The sequence below is a fragment of the Mustela erminea genome, chromosome 3 (assembly GCF_009829155.1).
Source record: "Mustela erminea isolate mMusErm1 chromosome 3, mMusErm1.Pri, whole genome shotgun sequence".
NCBI classification, from domain to species: Eukaryota; Metazoa; Chordata; class Mammalia; order Carnivora; family Mustelidae; genus Mustela; species Mustela erminea.
The window spans coordinates 101,825,011-101,845,577 of NC_045616.1; the positions used below are offsets into that span (position 1 = coordinate 101,825,011).

General features: G+C 43.9%; 1 protein-coding gene across 1 annotated transcript in view; it reads right to left on the reverse strand.

The window, feature by feature from the left end:
- The window catches only part of NSG2 (neuronal vesicle trafficking associated 2), a 52,733-nt gene that overhangs the window by 26,807 nt on the left and 5,359 nt on the right, over nucleotides 1-20,567 (reverse strand). The window contains exon 3 of the mRNA XM_032336990.1: nucleotides 9,218-9,301. Within this exon, the coding sequence (XP_032192881.1) occupies nucleotides 9,218-9,301 (84 nt within the window). The remainder of the gene's footprint in view (nucleotides 1-9,217; nucleotides 9,302-20,567) is intronic.

Consider the following 20,567-nt stretch of genomic DNA (forward strand, 5'->3'; position numbering starts at 1 on the left):
ATAATTTTTCATTGTAGAGATCATCTAGGACATTACAGGATGTTTGGCAGCATCTCTGCCCTCTAACTACTAAATGTCAGTAGTATGCACACACACGACACAGCTGTGATGACTATGAATGTCTCCATACATTGCCAAATGTCCCCTCATTGCAAAATCATCCCTGGTTGAGAACCACAGTAAGAACATCAAAGACAGGAGAGCCCTTGTGGACAATCCCACCCGACTGCTTCATTTTACAGATGGGAAAACTGAGGTCCAGAGACTGAGATAGAAGCTAGATTTCCCAACATAAGTTAGAGATTTTTTGGAGACTAGAGATCTTTTTCTTAGCTTCAAGGAAATGTAGTTTAAAAAAGAAAATCGGAAGACTCTTCATTCAAGTCAGTTTCTCCTAGGTGTATATTCATTTATCTTTCCTCTCTCTATTCTCTCTTTCCATCCCTCTTTCTTTCTATCCCTCATATACATGATTCATCCTAGAATGTTTTATTTATGAATTTGGTTTTCTAACCATAAATGTTACCAAAATTATTATTATTACTGTAATTCCACTATTATTAGAACAACCACCCTTTCTAAGTCAGCATTTTTAATTTTTCATTTGTTCACAGTAAAGCTGTTAAGGGGAACATATCTAATTTATATCAGGGGACCCTGACAGGTACACCACAAACATAACCATTACAACAATCCTCCGAAGTGGACATTAGCATCCCCATGTTGCAAAAGAGGAAACTGAGGCTCATGGAGGTGAGGTGACTTGCCCAAGGTCCAACAGCCAGTGAGTTCTAGAATCAGATTCGAACTCGCATCTGTCAGATTGCATAACACGACTGAGTTCAAGTTGTGGAGAATCAGAGTGAGCTCACGATTAACATCCAAGTGAGAGTTGAATGTTCTCAGAGAACCAAATTCCCTCCCAATTTCTCGGATCACGGAGCTGAGGAGCTTGTCAGCATCTCCAGGAGGAAGCTAGGCCTCTATGGCAGTTGCTATGGCAACTGGTTTTCTTATAATTATAGAACATGGTGGTGACACACAAGCTGCACATACAGTCACTTTGTTAGGACCTGTCTGCCTCTGACAGTTCCAGGAGCTTAAACATCATAAATTTTTTAAAAAATCACATTTAATATAATCACGCATTGCAGCAGCGGAGGCCCAGAGAGCGAGAAAGTCAGGAGATCAACCCTCCCACTGTGTGATGGGACCACGAGACCAGCCACATGGCAATCAGTGAGGAAAATGGCATTTCTCCCTTGGGAAATTTTGCTTCTCCGTTTTTTTTCTTTTTTGGATCAATGCATTTCAGGGCTTGGCCAAATAGTGTATTCAAAGAAAAGAAAGAAGGAAAGAGCCAAAGCAAAATTAGCCTAATTCTTGGCAAATAGCAAGGAAAGGCAGCAAAATTTAGAATTCTAACAACCACTTTTCAGTTTAGTGTAATTTAGCCAATTCCCAAAATGTGCAGGGTTTCCCAATTTGGAAGATGTGTATAGACAAAAGAGCACATACACACACTCACACATACACTCAAAAACATCCATAGCCACCCACACCACTCTGGGTCAGAAAAGCCTGATTCTGCCCCTTGTTGGCTGTGTGATCTGAGGTACCTTAACTAACCTCTCTGCTCTCCAGTTTTCTGCTCTGTATATCAAAAATGGTGCCTCCTTCATGAGTTAAAGTAAAGATGAGATGGAAATTGAATAGCAAACTACCTGATACATACAGATGTTCAATAAGATGAAAGTTATTAATTAATTACAAATAATTGTAAATACTGCTTTACTTTCTCCAAACATCTTCCTCTTACTACCCCCACATGGGATTCAAGAAAACATTATGAAGCCCTGCTTTCAGTGTTACTGTCAACAACCCAACCAGGTTGCCAGAGAACTCTGCCAAGCAGAGACAGCTACAGGGACCATGGGTAATGCTGGGATCTTGAGACTCTCAGATGAGAAATGACTTGGGGAATTGAGGACTGGTTTCTGTAAGTGATAGTTGAGCTGGGTCATCAGAGAACATGGAATAGAGAAGAAGGAAGACTGTGCAGGCAAAGACCAGAAGGTGGGAAAAGGTGTAGTGGCTTAGAAAGTAAGAGAAGGCTGAAGTTCCAAGGATGCAGGAGGTCAGTGGCACAGGGACTGGAACTAGCAACAAGGACACCTTTCGACAAGCCTGCAATGCCATAGTAAGGACCTCATGGTGTTGCCTGTAGGAAGTGGGGAGGCAAGATCAATGATCCAATCTGATGTTGCTCACAGTGGGTGGAAGGGGTGGGATGGAGATGGAAGGTCAAAAGCTAGCACAGTGGAAAGGGTGAGTAAGGAGGGACAGGTGTGCCACGGCAATGTCAGTTGAGACGGAGGGCTCACGGAGATGGCATGAGGCAAGCTTCCCACTGATGCCTGATCTAGGTAGATGCATTCCATCCGGTCAGATGACCAACTCCCCGGAAATGTAACTACTGTGTAAATATAAGAAGCAGCTACATTTACTGAGCTCTCATGGGACAGTGTTAGTTTCTGTTATTTCAGCCCTCATACCAGGCTTATAATGTAGATATCACTATCTCATTTTACAGCTGCTTTACTTCACAAAAATCCCCAACCAATGTGTTCCCCCTTCTTCCATATTTCCTTCCCTACTGCTTCGGGGGTGGGGGTGAAAATTTGTCTATGTTTGCCCATTTCCATGGTGTAAATACTCCCACTATGTTTGGTTACAAGCTTGCAACAGCTTAACTACTGGCTTGTAGACTTTTCATAACTGGCCCCCAGGAGAGTGTGTAAGCCAGCTCCAGCTTCCGCTGAGAAGTCCCATAGGAAAGAAGAATATTCACTAAACTCTAGCAACCTTCTTATATATCCAACATATTAACAAGTCACTTGCTTTATTGCAGCATTTACTCACCAGTGTCTGTTTGAATAAACAAGCATGAAAAGTCAGCAATTAAAAGCAGCTTCAGTTACTGGGCTGTGGAGTGGTCCTTGAGCCACCCAGCCACCCAGGCCTTCGCTGAAACTCTGAGTACATTCCTTCTGAGACAGCACCATGGGGTTTTTTGTTTAAAAAAAAAAAAAAAGCCACATTTGCTTTTCAATGATCAGTTTATAACAATATATATATTTCTGGAAGTTACTCTAACAGTACCTCTATCAGGCCTGGAGAAAGCACCGACAAAAACATAGGCCAGCATCTTTATTCTGATTTTCAATAAAACCCTAGCCTGAAATGCAATAATAAACAACAAATATGAGAAGGGCCTTTCTCCACCAAGTTCTCGGATGCAAATTTTTTCCTTCCATGCCAGATAATGACTCTGCTCTTAACCCAGCAGGCAACGTTTTTAATAACTCACCTAGAATGTTCCTCAGAATAAAAAATTAAAATAGGAGAGCAATAAAAACCAAGACAACAGATAATAAAGTAAAATGTCTTATCTCCATTTGCTGCTGTCAACAAAGATTAGAATCCCACCCAAGGAAAACAGCCCCTGGGGTTTTGATGAAACGCTGGCAGAAGCAAATGGCAAACGTATAAACGCGGTCTCACCTCCCTCAGAATGTGGCATCAAGAAGAAGACATTTATGAGAATGTGTCATCGTCAAGAAGCTTAGGAACAGAGATAAGGCACTGATTTTAAATAAAGATATTGAAAACGAGGCAGCCAGAGCTCCAGTGTTATTTAAATGCAGAGTTTCTCGGTCAGCCAGGGGGATTTTTTTGTTTACTCATTCACCTGTTCGTTCAGTTATTAAAGTCATCTTTTGGTTCCTAAGGTAGTCGGGCACTGGCTAGGCTCTTGGGGTGCAAAGAAAAGAAAGACACCATCCCAGTCCCACGTCAGTCGGTAGGTTGATGACGTCAATACTGTGTAGCCGGTGCTAGAATGGAGGCTCGTACAACAGGTGCAGGAAACCAAGGAGGAAGGACAGACCATGGGGCCAGCTGGCAAGACCGCACAGGACAGGAGCCATTTGGGTTGGGTGTTGAGGGGTGAGTAGGGAATATGTGCAGTGGTGAAGACAGGAAAGGCATTCCAGCAGGAAGGGACAGCATGAACAAAACCAGGGAGTTAGACCGTGGACAGTGTGGTAAAGAAGTGCTTTGGGCAGTCAGAATACTTTGGGGAGAGGCAGGTGAGGGGGGGAGGTGCTGTGGAAGGGTTTTAAAGGTGGCAAAGCCCTTATAGGATATGCGCTTTAGGAAGAGTCCTCCTCTGCGGTGGTGAGAAGAATGGACTAGAGTCTGACAAAGGAGGCAGAGGGATCCAGGATGAGGCTGGGTGATGAGAGAATGGGCGAACAGAGAAGAAGGTATAGTAATCGGAGCCTTTCAGGAGGGAGAGGGGCCTGGAGTCTGCCAGCTGTCAGATGAGGCAACAGAGCCTGGCGAGGCTGGTTCTGGCACTGCCCCAAGTCTTTTCCCATGTTAGCTTGGGAGGGGATGCTAGTGGAGCAGAGGCCCGAGACAGAGAGCCAAGGCCCCATCCCTGGCCAGACGGAAGAGAAGGAGGAAAGGAGCAACTGGCAGGGAAGCTGGCTGGGTACCATCCCCAGAGAGCTGCTCATCGGTAGCCCCGTTCCCATTCCACTGCAAACAGCCTTTCCAGACTCCTGACTTTCTGCGTAGGGTCTGGGAACCCAGACCAGCCACACAGCCTCCTGGTGTGGAACTTGGGGGGAGGACCAGCCTCTCTGAGTCTATATCCCTCACCTGCAAGTGGGCAATGAGCCCACCAGCCCCGTGTGCTGGGATCATTCAGTGAGATAACATACATAAGGCAGCAATCACAGGTCAGGAGCAGAGCAGGAAGACAAAGAAATGAGTAGATCACAGCAGATAGATAAACAGTGAAAAATTGCCTTATAATGAATGCACCAGCACCCCATGCAGACCAGCGTCCTGCACGGACCAGTGCCCTGCAGAGCGCCTTCCTTGGCAAAATCCGCTTTAGAGTAACATGCAGCTCCCAAGACAAGAAAGAAGGAGGAGCGCCTCTCTTCATGTTCCTGTCTTCTTAAGTAGCCTGGTGGACAGTTTCTCAAGTCTGTGACTTCTCACAAGAGCCTTCTTGGTTTTAGAAAAGACAAAAAATCCAGTCAGTTCTTTAGCCAGTCTTTCTCAATTCATCTCCCCCCGCCCCACCGTTCTCTCCTCTCGTTCTCTCTTGCAGGCTTGGAGCTGTTCTGTCCAGGTCGGCTCTGAAATGTGAGGTAATAAGTTTTTCCACCCCTGTGAGGTTCTTGGAATGGGGGACGGATACTTCTTCGCCCTCCCCAAGGTTCCCTCTGCCATGAACAAGGTAGACCGGCCACTATTTCGCAGCATCACACTTTCTAACGCTAACTGGGAATTCTCTGACTTCTAGCCCCCGGGGTCTCCAGCACAGAGCATCATCCTGAGCCCCAGCCATTTACATACAAGGGTGACCCAGCCACCATCCATGGCCCATATGCCCCAGGCACCTCGCACTCAATGCATGTCCCCAACCTAGGCCCCCAGTTCCTACTTCGGTGGACAGCATCCCCTTACCCAGCCAGCCAAGCCAAACACCGAGGAGTACTCTAACTGCCCCCCCCCTTTTCCCACCAGGAGCAAGTCCTATAAATTCTGTCTTCAAAACAGCCCACCTGGGCCCCCCAAGCCTTGTTGCAGCCAACACCTCACACCTTCAGATTATCCCCCAAAGCCACGCTCATCCCAACAGATAGATCCTCCACACAACCCAGAGGCAGCTCTCTTTAAGAAAGCAAAAAAAGGCTAATGAATGCTTACAGCTTTATGTAAACAAACGGATTTGCTCTGTTCCTCCCATTTCGTTCTGAGTGGCAGGGCCCCCTGCTCAGCCCTGACAGCCAGTTCTGACAAGGGACTGCTGCCCCCAAACACAACACAACACCCTTCCTTCTTGACCCCCAGGACAAATTGAGTCAAGCTGCATGGGGGGCTTCAGCAGCCCCAGGCCTGAAGGCATCCCTCCTTTTCTCTTAATTGACTCACTTCTGTTCTGGTGAATGGGGAGTGACAGGCTACAGCAGGTGCACGGCTGAACAGAAAGGCTGATCTGGCTCCTCTCTGAGTGCTGGCCTGGCTACTTGCTGGCTAGAGAAGCAGATCACATCACTGCTCCGAGCCATGGCTCCCCTTTGAGAAATGGAGGATTACCATCAGTCTCTTTAAATGCTTACAAGGGTTTGTGGGCATTAAATATGATTAAATATGATTAAATATTTATATGATTTATTTCATAGAAATATAAATATACTTATTAAATATATTTTATATAATTAAATATATTTATAATCATATAAATATAAATATTTATATAATTAAACAGCAACATCACCAAAAGTGGTCAAAGAAGAGAAAAAAATCATCCAACACCGCTGCTGTAATGCAGTCACATATGTTTTGTGTTTGTTTTGTTTTTAAGATTTTATTTATTTGTCAGAGAGACAGAGAGAGAGAGAAAGCACAAGCAGGGGGAGCAACAGGCAAAAGGAGAAGCAGATTCCCAGTTGAGCAAGGAGCCTGATGGGGGAACTCATCCCAGGACCCTGGGATCATGCCCTGAGCCGAAGGCAGACACTTAACCAACTGAGCCACCCAGGCGTCCCCAGATGGCATATGTTGATGCATTTCTGCCATGTCCTTTTTCCTCTGTTTACTTGTGGTTTTTTGCATAGTTCCAATCCTGGAAAACACACAATTTGAATCCCTGCTTTCTTCACTCAACTTTCCTTGTGAAGTATTTGCCCAAATTATTGTGTGTCTTCATAACCATCATTGCAAAGCAACTGATAAATAAGGAATAATTCCATCAGAAGCTTGAAACATGTTATTTGGTAAAAAACATAAATTTTTAAAAATAATTCTACCTTTTTTCTGATTATCAAAATCATGCATGCTCATATCTAATTTGGAAAGTACCAGAAAGTAAAAAGAAGATGAAAATATCGGAGAAGCCCATAATTCAGAGTAAAGGAAATACTTTCTGAGAGAAAGGAAAGCTTGACAAACTGCGAAAATAGTCCATCATATGGCTGTGGTCTTATTTACAAAATCATGAGGAAGTTGTTGAAAATGTAGCATTATTTCCAATACTTTGATTTTAGAAATAGCCCTGCAGGGACACCTGGATGGCTCAGTGGGTTAAGCCTCTGCCTTCGGCTCAGGTCATGATCCCGGGGTCCTGGGATTGAGCCCTGCATCAGGCTCTCTGCTCAGCGGGGATCCTGCTTCCCTCTCTCTCTGCCTGCCTCTCTGCCTATTTGTGATCTCTCTCTGTCAAATAAATAATTAAAATCTTTAAAAAAAAAAACACACAGCAGTAAACATTTCTGTACGTGAATCTGGGCGTATTTCTTTTTTTTTTTTTTTTAATTAATTTTTTATTTTTTATAAACATATATTTTTATCCCCAGGGGTACAGGTCTGTGAATCACCAGGTTTACACACTTCACAGCACTCACCAAAGCACATACCCTCCCCAATGTCCATAATCCCACCCCTTTCTCCCAAACCCCCTCCCCCCAGCAACCCTCAGTTTGTTTTGTGAGATTAAGAGTCACTTCTAATGGTCTCCGTTGCCAGGAGCACAGGTCAGCTTATTCTCTGGCCCAGTGCATATACTTTATGCACCAAGGTGCCCCAGCTCTCCCGCTGAATCTCTGAGCTCATTCTTGCAGGTGTGCAGTTCAGGCCGGGTCCATATTCACAGGACCTATTCTGTGAGCCAGACACTGAAGTACAAAAATAAGGGCAGCCCCTGCCCTCAAAGCAGGCGTCAGCATCCAGGGAACTCCTACACTCCGAGGGATGCATAGAGAGGGGCCACACTCCCTCTCAGGCTCCCACGGCCAACTGCTTAACCCAGATTTAGCAGGGAGACAGGGAGTGACGGGAAGAGACCAACATGTTTATCCACGTACATACTCCGACCAAGAGCTGTTTTCACTTCCAAAGCCTCCAGTCACAGCTGACACTGAAGAGCTACTGTTCATTTGTACTTACCATGTACAGATCACAGTACCCTGCATGTCTTCTGCCCTTGACCGTGACCCTACTATTACCTCCATCTGATACAGGAGGTTTGTGGCCTTGTGCTGGCCGCTTGGCTGGTATAAGGTGGAAATAGGGCTCATACCCAGTCAGACTGCTCCAATATCGATCTAAGGAACCACTTGATCTAGTAAAATCATGGCAGATTTTGCCTCTTAAATATCTTTTAGGTCTTCCCGTGTCTCTCTGTCTGCTCAACATTCTTGTTTCAGCCACCATCTCTTTCTCTTGGGATAACTGCAATAGCCTAATAGCTCCCCAAATTCCCACTTGCCATCTACAGTCCATGGACCACATAAAAGCCAGCGTGCTTTATTTGAAACCCAATTAAATCATGTATCTTCTCTTCTTCAAGTCCTTCGGTGGCTTCCTTTATGCTTCTAGCACAAAGCTCAAATTCCCCCATATAGTCTACACAGCCTAGAATTGTCTGCTGTCTGCCCACTTCTCCTGTCTCATATCTGGTACTCCCTACCCCCTTCTAAGAGCCTAACCTCACTGCACTTATACCTATTCAGAGTTGGGACCAGCTTCAGGGCCTTTGCACAAGCTGTGCTCTTCTCAGCTACCTAAGTGACTACCCCACGGTACTCCCCTGAAGTTTCTATCCTCATCCTTGCAGAGAATACCTCATGACTCCTTCATGACACTTATCACAATGATCTATATTTATCAATCTTCCTAGTAACCCCTCCACCAAGAAACAAAAGGTCAACATTTGGGTTTTTCCCACCAAGAAGCCAGCTTTTTTTTTTTGCCCTTTGTCTTTTTTGTATTTTGTTATAAACATCCACTGACCAAAGTTTGAGGGTTTTTTAAAAATAGATTTCCATCATATTTCCAGGAGATTGTGATGGAAATGTAGAGAGATGGGGACGGGGGGAAAGAAGGAAGGAGGCACATTTATCAATTTTCAAATTATCCTAGCATTCCAGAGCAGAAGAGAATGCAAGTAGTCCTCATGAGGCAAGGTTTTGTTGTTTGATTAGACTTAGTGAGCCAGATAGTGTGACCTCAAGAAATCCTCCAGAAATAGTCTTATGTAATTTCCCACTCGCCAGTAGCACCTCTCTACTAGCACAAGGAGTCTTGAGCTGGCTGAAGCCAGCCTTATCTTTACAATTTGTGTAAAGAAACTGACCGTAAATTCGGCGATTTTCGGCACCCGGAACTTTCCTTTGTTCTTCTGTTCAGGCTGATACTCTGTTCTTGTCTTCACAATCACCTGAAATGTTCAACCAGTGTTAGCACAAATGGAGACTTGAAACACTTCTTTTTTCTTTTCTTTTTCTGAGTAGCTAGAATTGTTACACATTCCATAAAGATCAGAAAGTAAAGAATCTCCTTCTCAAACACACAAGAAAGCAGAAAATTTGAATTATCCATACTTCCTATTCCAACAGAGACAGCCATAGGAGACAATTCGGTTCACACCTTTCCAGATGTTTTTATATGCATATATATGCATCTATTAGATATACATGTGCTATTCATATAAACATATATTTCCTCTTCATGCAATAGATTCATACTTCATGAATTATAACCTACTTTAAACATACAATATACTAACATATTTTTATAGAGACAAATACACAATTGTATTTTGCTTTTTGATGTACCATAATATCTCGCTGTACGCATATGCTACAATGAAACCAATGAGCCTCTGTTGTTGAACATTTATAGAGTTTTTACACAGTTTGGGTTACATAAACAAGTTATGATGGACATCTTGTAGACCATCTTTATACATATACTTAATTCCAATTTAACTTAGGGACTTGTACAGAGGAAAACATCAAGGTCTTGGAATCTCCTGTATCATCTTGTTTTTCTAAAGTCTGCATATTTTGCAGAGGTGGTTAATATCTTATCAAGATATGCTGTCAACCTGCCAAGACATTTATGGAATTCCATCCCACTGTGTAGGCAAAGTGGAAGAGACAAGAATCTGACAGACAATCAATAACCATGGCCAGTGCCACAGTGTCAGGGGGAACACAGAAGCTATCTGAGACTCAAGGTCTCACCTGTAAAATATGGGCAATAATCATAATCATCATCCCTATTTAACAAGATTGTTTTGAGTGTTAAGTGAGATGATAATGGGTAATATTTTGGAATTATTTATTATGTGCTAGAACTAGATCAAGCATTTCATATGCCTTTATCTATATACCACTACCATTTCCATTCTTCTGACAAGGAAACTGAAGCTCAGAGATACTAAGTCATTTGTCCAAGGTCACCCAGATAAAAGGAAGCTGTCTTCTAACTATGATCATCCTTACTTCTCATTGGAGCTTAAATTAACTGAATCTTCACTGAAAATTCCCACCACATTTTCCTGGAGACAGCAGTCAAGTGGACTGACTCAAGCAAAAAATTCTGCTATAAAGAATGTTCTTTAAGTCTATGAGGCGTGCCATTGACTAAATGTAGCCCGAAAAGGAAAGGATGTGGGAAAGTACTGCTATTACTGAGCATTCCAGTGTGACACTTACATATGTTGGTTAAGGGGGCTCAGGGACCAGCCCATCTAACACTTCTCTTCTTCCCCATCATCTAGAACCCAAAATTTGCAGATGTCATTTCTGCTCTTGTGTCCTGCCCTCTTTGTAATCTTCTCCTCCAAACAATGGAACTGAACCCTGGCTCCTTCAAATGGGAACGTAGGGCAGCCAAATAAGGGTGAGGGTCTTTTGGGAGGTGGAGTGGGTTGTTAGTTATTTTGATTTTCTTTCTACCTCCTGTTCTGAGAAATAGGAAAACAGAAGCTTCCTTGGCACAGGTAATAAAAATAATTCTCATGCCTTGCAAATTTGCCGTATGGCAGTTACTGAACATTTGATATGCACATCTCACTTAATTCTATGCTGTGGGTCAGGCACTGATTCTGTCGGTACTGTAGGAAGGTGTAAGCTCTGTGCTGGGTTTCAACACTAGCTCCACTACTAAGCCTTCTGTGTCTTTGTTTTCTCATCTATAAAGTGGGGCAATAACCATCAATACCTCATTGGGTTGTTGTAAGGTTTAAATGAGTTAATAGAAGCACTCAAACCATTCATTCAATAACAAATGTTTGTTTTCACACTGCTTCTGAGTGCTGCTCAATATTCTTTTAGGGAAGTTCAAAGCATGTGTGGAATGGAGCCTGGCCTGTATTAGTCAGCCTGCAGGTCCTCCCTATCCAGCCCATCAAGAGCAACAAAAGGGCTTCTCAAGAACAATGCTGTTCAGTCATGCTCCTGACCTCCTTGTCTGGGGTGTGGGGGGAAGTAGGGAGTGATAGAGGAATAGAAGTTCACGGAGTGACGGGCGCCTGGGTGGCTCAGTCAGTTAAGTATCTGCCTTCAGCTCAGGTCATGATCTCAGGGTCCTGGGATCAAGTTCCACATCAGGCTCCATGCTTGGTAGGAAACCTGCTTCTCTCTCTCTCTCTCTCTCCCCCTCACTTGTGCTCTCGTTCACTCTTTCTCTCTCTCTCTCTCAAAAAATAAAATATTAAAAAAAAAAACCTCAATCATAACAGACGGGAGAGAGATTCTCCTACTGGCCTTGAAGAAATAAGCTGACTTGTTACAAGAAGACCATGCAGCTGGAAGGCAGACTCGAGATGCTGACAGTGACCACAGCTGACAGCCAGCTCACTCAAGAAGATGGGGATTTCAGTCCCCCAACCATAAGTAACTGAACACTGCCAACAACCTCAGCAGACTTGGAAGAGGACCCTGAGGGCCAGACCAGAAGGCAGCCTGGTCAATACTTTGACTTCAGACCAGTGATACCACAAGCAGAGAATACAGCTACCCTGTGCCTGGACTTCTGACCTGCAAAAACTGCAAGCCTATATATTCGTGTTGTTTTAAGCCATCACATTTTTGGAAATTTTTTGTACAATGATAGAAAACTGATACGCTTTCCCACACTGCCAAGTCCATCTCAACTATTGACCATCTCTTGGGTTGATCCCTTTGGGGCTAGATCCTTAGCCATCAGATCTCGGGCATGATATCACACAGCAAATGTTAAGAAGCATTTGCTTCTTAGTCCTTCCCTCTGCCCCTCAGTTTCTATAAACATTTTTTCCAAAGTTTCTCAAAAAGTTCAAAACCATTTTCATCATCTCACATAAATGTAAAAGACCCTATGCACAGATGATTATTTTGAGACAGGTGACAGAACTTTAAATATATAACTGTCAGAATGAGACACTGAGTAATCATTATAGGCAATACCATTCTAAATATCATATTAAACATTTTGTGGTTGGTTCCCTAGCATCCATTTAGATCAAAAGTCCCCAGATATTCCTTTTGGGAACTCACCACTGCCACTTTGTGTAGCAACCATGTGGTTTTGGGGTTATAATGCCTCCCTTCATGATAGGAATTGTCCCTAATTAGGTTAAGCCAATCAGGACCTACTATCTTTTTTTTTTTTTTTTAGATTTTATTTATTTACTTGAGAGAGAGACAGTGAGAGAGAGCATGAACGAGGAGAAGGTCAGAGAGAGAAGCAGACTCCCCATGGAGCTGGGAGCCCGACGCGGGACTCGATCCCGGGACTCCAGGATCATGACCTGAGTCGAAGGCAGTCATCCAACCAACTGAGCCACCCAGTCATCCCGTGGACCTACTATCTTTTTGATAATAAAATTTGATTGGCTCAAAATTTGAACCAATGAGATACCAGGTAATATTGACCAGGGTAAAGAAGCCTCCTTGCTCCTTATGGGTGTTCTTCAAAGAACATGCTCTTACTCTGGCTGGTGTGGTGAGGACTTCAGTTCCAAAACTTCTGTAGAGATTGTTGTCACAATAAGGAGTCAAGATGAAGACAAAGGTAGCATATGAAAAAGGGCAGAGCCAAGAGAAACCTAGAGAGATTGAGATGGGCCTTGATGATGCACTGCCCTCTGGATCACACCTCTCTTGAAGTTCACATTGAACTCGCAGTTACAGGGGACTATATATACCCTTTGGGCCTTAATCCAATTTGGATTAGGTTTTCTGTTACTTGAGGTAAAAAGTTCTATCTAATAAAAATGTGTTCCAAGAAAAATGAACGGAAAAGCTATTAGAATTTAGTAAGATGGCCAAATACTAAATAAGCATAACAAAAGCAGTAGATGTTTTTTGGCATGAGAAAAAAAAAATGTCCACCAAATAAAATGTTCACAGCCACTCTTTTCATAACATCCCTGAGTTGAGAACAATCCAAATATCCATTAATAGGAGAATACATAAATTATGGTTTATTCATAAAAATATGTATTCATAAAAATATGTATTCATAAAAATATGGCATGCCACACATATGGGTGAATCTTACAGACATTACTTTGAACAAAATCTGACATGAAATTTCTTTGTATATTATATGATTTCATTTATATCAAATTCAAAATATGTATAGAATAATTTATATATTACTTTGTTACTTACATATAATATTTAAAATGAATAAATAATGTGTAACATTTATAATTATATATATATATATATATACACACACACATATATATATATATATGTATGTATCTCATTTACCATTTGCAGTAATGGGCAATGGGCAATGGGCAGCCACTGAGTTTAGGCAGAGTTGGGAGTCGTAGCTCTCCTTCGAATCCACCTTCTGCTTTGCCCTGAACCCCTATGACAGGCTGCTTGTGCTCTGAGTGACTTTCTAACGAAAATAGTTCTTTTGCTTTGAGCCCCATTCCTCAAACCACCAAGTTCAAACACAGGCCACAGGTCAGGTGGGTACCTGACCCATGCTGGTCCCCAGTCTTCTCTTCTCTTTAGCTAAGCCACATTTCTCCCAAAAGCAACCCAGGTCAATACTTAATATTTTAACTTCTCCCCTAAGGAAGGGTTAGCTCATTAGAACCCCATCGCCACATCAAAAGCAGGTCTTTGCCCATTTGCCCAGAACAAGTAGACAATCCTCTGGTCTCTTCTTTGACCTCTCAGCAGCAGGCCTGTTTGCTCCCTATCCTTTGAAATGCTCTTCTCCCTTGCATCCATGGTTGTATCTTTCTTGGTTCTCTTCCTGTTCACTGACCAGCTCTCCTCAGTTTCCCTTTCAAGATCCTCCCCTTCTTCTTGACTTCTCAATGTTAGAATTTCTCAGGGTGAGGTCATGGGCACACTTCCCTCCTACATACCTACATACTCTCTGAATGTTCCCACTTGTATTACTTCCAAGTCCATCTTTATCCTTAGAACTTAATTCAGACTTCATCCAGCACTCAGATTACCCTAATGGACATTTGCCCTTGGACCAACCCTCCTAAACAAACCATGTCCACAGCAAAGTCCTTGTGATCCTAGATCCACCTGCCCCTCAACATTTCTTCCCCAAGTCATCCCCCCAAAATAGAAGCATTACCCATGCCAGTGCTTATGTCAAATAAAATACAGGAATTCTCCCATGACTCCTCCCTTTCCGTCACCCTCCAAATCCATTTCAGTACCAGCTCTGCTTCTCAAAAACTTCTCTCAAATCAACCCATCTGTCCATTCACACAGCCACCACCCTAGTCCAGAGCGTTGTCCTCTCTCCCTGAGTGGTTTCTCTGGCCAGCTTCTTGTTTCCATTCTTGCCTCCCCAAATTTAGGGAAAAGGGTTTTCTAGACCAAGGGAACAGCATATACCAGCATACGTTCAGAAGACACTCAGGAGGCTGACACGTGGAAGAGCCACAGGGAGTGGTTTTGAGTGGCCAGAGCACAGGGCAGGTGGAGTGAGGGGTAAACAGAGGCTCCGAATGCCACACCAAGCATCTTGAGCATTAACCTGAAGGCAGTGAAAAGCCAAAGAAGGATTATAAACCAGAGACTGGCTTTCCAGATGCCTATTATAGGTAATGGAGAAGCCTCTGGCCACAGTAGGATACACTGGAAAGATGTAGAGAACAGGAGAAACACAACCCTCCAGAGTTACTGGAATCGACCAGCTACTGGGCGTGTCACAAAATTTGGTGTTCTGTTCCCATGGAGGGGAGCCAGAAACATTTCCCTTCTATAAAAGAAGATATGGCAATAATTGCTTTTTTTTTTTAGCACTGTGAAAGGGAAAGCATAAAAAATGTTAGCCAATCATTAATTGTACCTTGGAGGAATCAGCTTACATAAGCAAAGAAAGAGAGAAGAGAAAATACATTTGCAAAGAAAGGCTCTATTCTCTGCAGCTGAAAAAAAAGTGGGGAAAAATGAAGCCCTGAGCTCTTGATTAATGACAGAAGGGTTGGGGGGAGTGGAGAGAGAAGAGAAAAAATCCTTTCTACTCTTTTTATCATTTAAAGTGGGGTTTTACAAATATTTGGAAAAATGAACCTCCAGATTCTCAAATACCATTGCGGATTTGGGAAAGAGATAAATTTGTTTTCATATTTATCCATCGGTCCCCATTGTCCTGTCAGCGGCTGATATGAAGAACATAATTTAACATAATTGGCATTGTGAAAATGGGATGAATTATTCATCCCAAAAGGACCCCTCGTCTGGATATAGTCCCCCTTCCCTGGCAAGGCCAGATAATACATGGTGGTTCAGATGGCGCAAAGTACAGATCATAAAAATTTAAAATACTACTTCCCAGGATTATCAATAATAAAGAGGTTCCCACATGGAGAGGCCCTGGGATTGGCAAGAACAATAAATAAAAGTGCAGAAGTGCTGACAAGGAGCAAGATTGTATTTTTATGAGCTGGACTTGTGCAGGCCAAAAATAGATCTAAGCTGTACCCTGCGGCTCATCCCTGCTGCGAAGGGAGAAGTTCAGAGCAGGACAGTGAATCTGATGAGCACCTACTATGTGCCAGGCACTGTTCTAAGGGCCCTACTGAGCGTATACTGTTACTTCTCATAACTCTCCTCACAACCTTCTCTCTGATCTTCATGTTTCTCCTTTAAAATCATTATGATTCCCATTTTTCAAATGAGACAATTTAGCCTCAGAGAATTCAATCCCTTGCCTATGGTCAAATGACTGCGAAGTAGCTCAACTGATGGTTCAAAGTCAAGATTACCCTGCTCTTTCTTATCATTGTTTTAAAATGGGTACCCAGGAAAGCTTGGGTGGCTCAATCGGGTAAGCATCTGACTCTTGATTTCCATTCAGGTCATGATCTGAGGGTCCTGGGATCCAGTCCTGAGTTGGGCTCTGTCTCAGCAGGGAGTCTTCCTGAGATTCTCTCCCTCTGCCCCTCCTCTCTCTCTCTCTCTCTGTCCCCCCAAATAAAAAATTTAAAATAAAATAGGTACCCACTACCATTGTGCCAAAAGCTTTACATCCTATATCACAGGAAACCCTCTCAATCACTCTGAATTAGGAATGATTATCCCCATTCTACAGATGGGGAACCTGAGCTTGGAGAGCAGAAATGACCTCATAACCTCACAAGGCCACTAAGAAACAAAGCCAAATCTTGAATCGAAGCTTCTGGTTCAGATCCAAGTGCCACCCACTAGGAACGTCACCATTCAAGAATCACCACACTCAAACTCTGATCTTGTGGCACTTGGTACATAAGAGGGAATCCATACATCCTGTTGAATGAATAAATCCTATCTGTAAAGAGACAAGGTGAAATTGACCAGATGGGGCTTGAATACTTAGTTGAGAAATTCTCCCGTTTCCCCTGCTCACCACTCAACCCATGCTCCATCTTTTTGGGTTTGAGTCTCTTTCTTTGGGCCCTCAAAACTTGGCAAGGGCCCAGAACACAGGGCTCAGAAGACGTTAGTGGTAGAGTTGTCCAACCCGATCAACCTTCAGATAGGGAAAACGGAGCCTAGAGAAGGGAAGGAATTTGCTACAGGTCACAGAGCAAGCCTGGATCAGAAGCAAGACTCTAGTAAGGGCCTGCTCACTCCCAGTCTGGGGCTCTTTCCACAGGATCAGGTTTCTTTTCCTTGCTGGACTTTTATTTTTTCAGAGGCAGAAGAGGTGGGCCGATATGGCCTCAAATGCACCAGTCAGTCCACTATGTCCATGACTGTCCGACCCCATGGCAGGTATAGCACCCGGGGAGATGAGGGACTCTCCATATGGTCCTCTCTAGGGTTGGGGGTATGGGGCGGGCTCCAGCTCCTGCCGTGAAAGGAAACTAGCCACCGGGGCTGGCATCTTTAGAGTAGAGATCTGCAGATCTGTCTCTGGGCCTGTCCTCTGTGGTCCAAAGGCTCAGCCCACTACACTGCTCAGCACTCCTCGAGGCCTAGGGCCAGCCCTGTGCTCTGCAAAGTGATCCTGATTCTGGGACCAAACTGCTGGCAATGGTAACAAGCAAAACAATAATAACAACAGCCTTGCTCTGGCATCTACTCTGTGCTGGACACTGGGGTGAACAACTCGACATGCATTTTCTCATTTCACCCATAAAACAGTTCTTACAGGAAGAGATTATTGTTTTCATTTTAGCAGCGAGGAAACAGAGGAACAGGGGGTTAATAAACCTTCCCAGGGTCACACAGCAAGTAGGTGGTAGAGTTAGTGTTCAAATTCAAAGTGCACTGCTATAATGCCTTCCTCTATGTGCAAGGATACCAGCTTGCTCCATGTGTGAGTGTGAGCAAGTCCCTTCCGTGCTCCAAGCCTGTCTCACCATCTGTGAGAATGGGGAGGGGGGTGATTTTTTAAAGTAGAAAATTTGATACATGCTCATGATAAAAATAAAGTATGAAAAATATGGAATGGAAGTCTTCAAACAGTGCACCCTCCAACCTCTATCCCTACTCCCTCAACGTTTAATGGTTTCTTGTGTGTCTGTCCAAAATTGTTTTATGAATGATAAGAACAAAACATACACACAGATGTGTTTCCACAAATGGGATGACTCCGTGCCATGTTCTTTAGAGCTGTTTTAACGGAGCTGTTGTGTCTGTGGCTCCTCCCACATTAGCACAAGCAGGAACGCTTCGTTCTCCTAGCAACCACTTAGTATTCCACACCCATGTGCTAGGGTTCATCTAACCGGCCCAGTCGCATGGAACATTCCAGTTGTTCACAGGTTTTCTTTTTTATTCATAAGCCTTTGCATACTTGAAAGAATATACCCATAAGATAACTTCCCAATCGAATGGTACATATAGTTTAAATTTTATAAACAATGTCAAAACACCCTCTGCAAAACATTGCACCAAATTATATAACCAACAACAGTGTATTAGATCTGCTCTGCCTCAGTGCTGGCAACACTGGGCGTTATCAAATGTTGTGGAGTCAGGGTTTTTTGTTTCATTTTTTGGTTTTCAGGGTGGGCTTTTTTGTTTGCCAATCTAATAGGTAAAAAGTTATGTTTTGTTTAAAATTATATTTCTAAAATTATAAAGAATTTTAAATATGCTTCGTGGCCATTTTTATACCTATTCGCTGGAATTGCCTGGTTGGAACCTTTGCTCCAGTTCATGGTGATTTATAATCTGTCTCTTCACAGTGTCTGAAGAGTGGAACAAGGGGGCTCTGTGAACCTCAAATGTGCAGAGACGAGCATTTTTGCTGCTCCCTAGGGAATGGCTGATGGTTCTCTGATCCTGTGCTTCAGGGAGAAAAAGAACCCTCTGATAAAACCACCAGAGAAGCCAAGAAGACACGCAGGACAGACTCAGTGACAGGAGAGGCATCTCCTTTGGCCACATATGTCCAGGTCCACATTGCTGGATCCCATGTGCCATCAACTTGGAAACCCCATTTATAGCGTGTTTCATTTTTACAGTCATCTTTTGAAAACATGAACTTTAGGACATATATTCTGGATATCCAGTGAAAGATAAAAAATTATATCAGTAAAGCACCATTTGTGGGGCTCCTGGGTGGCTCAGTGGGTTAAAGCCTCTGCCTTCAGCTTAGGTCATGACCCCAGGGTCCTGGGATCAAGCCCCGCATCAGGCTCTCTGCTCAGCATGGAGCCTGCTTCCTCCTCTCTCTCTGCATGCTGCTCTGCCTACTTGTGATCTCTGTCTGTCAAATAAATAAATAAAATCTTTTTTTTTAAAGCACCATTTGTGTACCATTAGACAATTTTCATGCTTTTTACTCACAATAACCCTAGTATGTAGATATTACACTCATTTTACAGTTGTAAAAAAAAAAAAAACCAGAGATGCTACGTGACTTGCCTAAAGCCACACAGTAAGAAAATAGCTTAGCTGACATCTGAACCCGGGCCTCAAGGATGGCAAAGCTCATGTATCTTACCATGCAAAATACAGAGTGTATCAAACCTCATTACTGGATCTCCAAATAACTGCATTTTTTTCCTCCCACAAGCTGGTGGGCCAACCTCATCCAGGACATGCAAAGACTTAGGAATCAGTAGATTGCTAAGGTTGCTGGCTTGTCAAATACATGATTCATCTGGCGGTTGCCCAGGTGGGGCTGTGTCTGTTTGTGGCTTGCTTTCTGCAGACCTGCCACCCATAGGTTGGCATCTCCCAGCACACCTGTGTGTAGATCTGGGATGCACTGTTTTCTTTTTGGCGTCCTAGGACAGCATTTCACCTCTCTGCATTAGTCTCTGCATCCATAAAATGGCAATAATGGTTGCAACCTCACAGGTGGGTTGTGGGGACATCCAGGTTAAATGTGCTCACTTAGACACACCAAAGGCAACGGGGCCCCATGGGCATGTCCCAGAATTTGGTATCTGCTGACTGATGTTTCAGCTTCTCAAGAGCTTGCATTCATGGTTTGAAAGAGTCGCCCAACTGCTTAGGTTCAAGTGTCTTCCTGCATCTGTCAAGTGGAGAAACCAAGCCTGCTTTAGGCTAGGTAAGGGATGGGGGGTCTCGCTCAGTCAGTACTTCCCACTGCTCATTGCATTCCAGGATGCACGATGAGGCCGAGCAGGGCCCTCGGGCCTAGTGGGCAATTCTCCTCAGTGCCAACCGGACACCAAATCAGCCTAAATGCACCACCTCCTCATTCCCACTGCTACTACCCTAGCTTCCCCCACCCTCCTTCATGAACATGGCAGTGGCCTTCCAGCTGACCTCCTGCCTTCCACTCTTTTCTCTCATGGTCGCATGCTACAGGGAACCAGTCACCTCTGTCTTAGGGAAACTACACTGGTGCTGCGAGGGGGGTACCTTAGGAAGAATGAGGAAGAGGAGACCCAGCGTGAGTCCCTCATCCCTAGGGTGGCCCACAGCAGCCAGAAGAATCTTCCTTAAATACAAATCTGATCCCATTACTCTCCTGCTTTAAACCCCTCCAAAAAAAAAAAAAAATACACTTAGCCCCACTAAACTGCTACTCACCTCCCCTCCCCTCCCAAATCTCTCCCCCTCGCTCAGTGTGCCCAGCCCTGCCTATTCCTCCAACTCCCTCAATGCCTGGCCACGTACTATACACTCGGCCCCTACTCCTTTGACCACCCCACCTCCAGGTGTCAGGCGAGGCTCCTTCCTCAGGAGGACATCGCTGATCAGCCTCCATCACAGTTAGGTCTCTCGAGTCCTATCTTCTCTCACATCACCGCT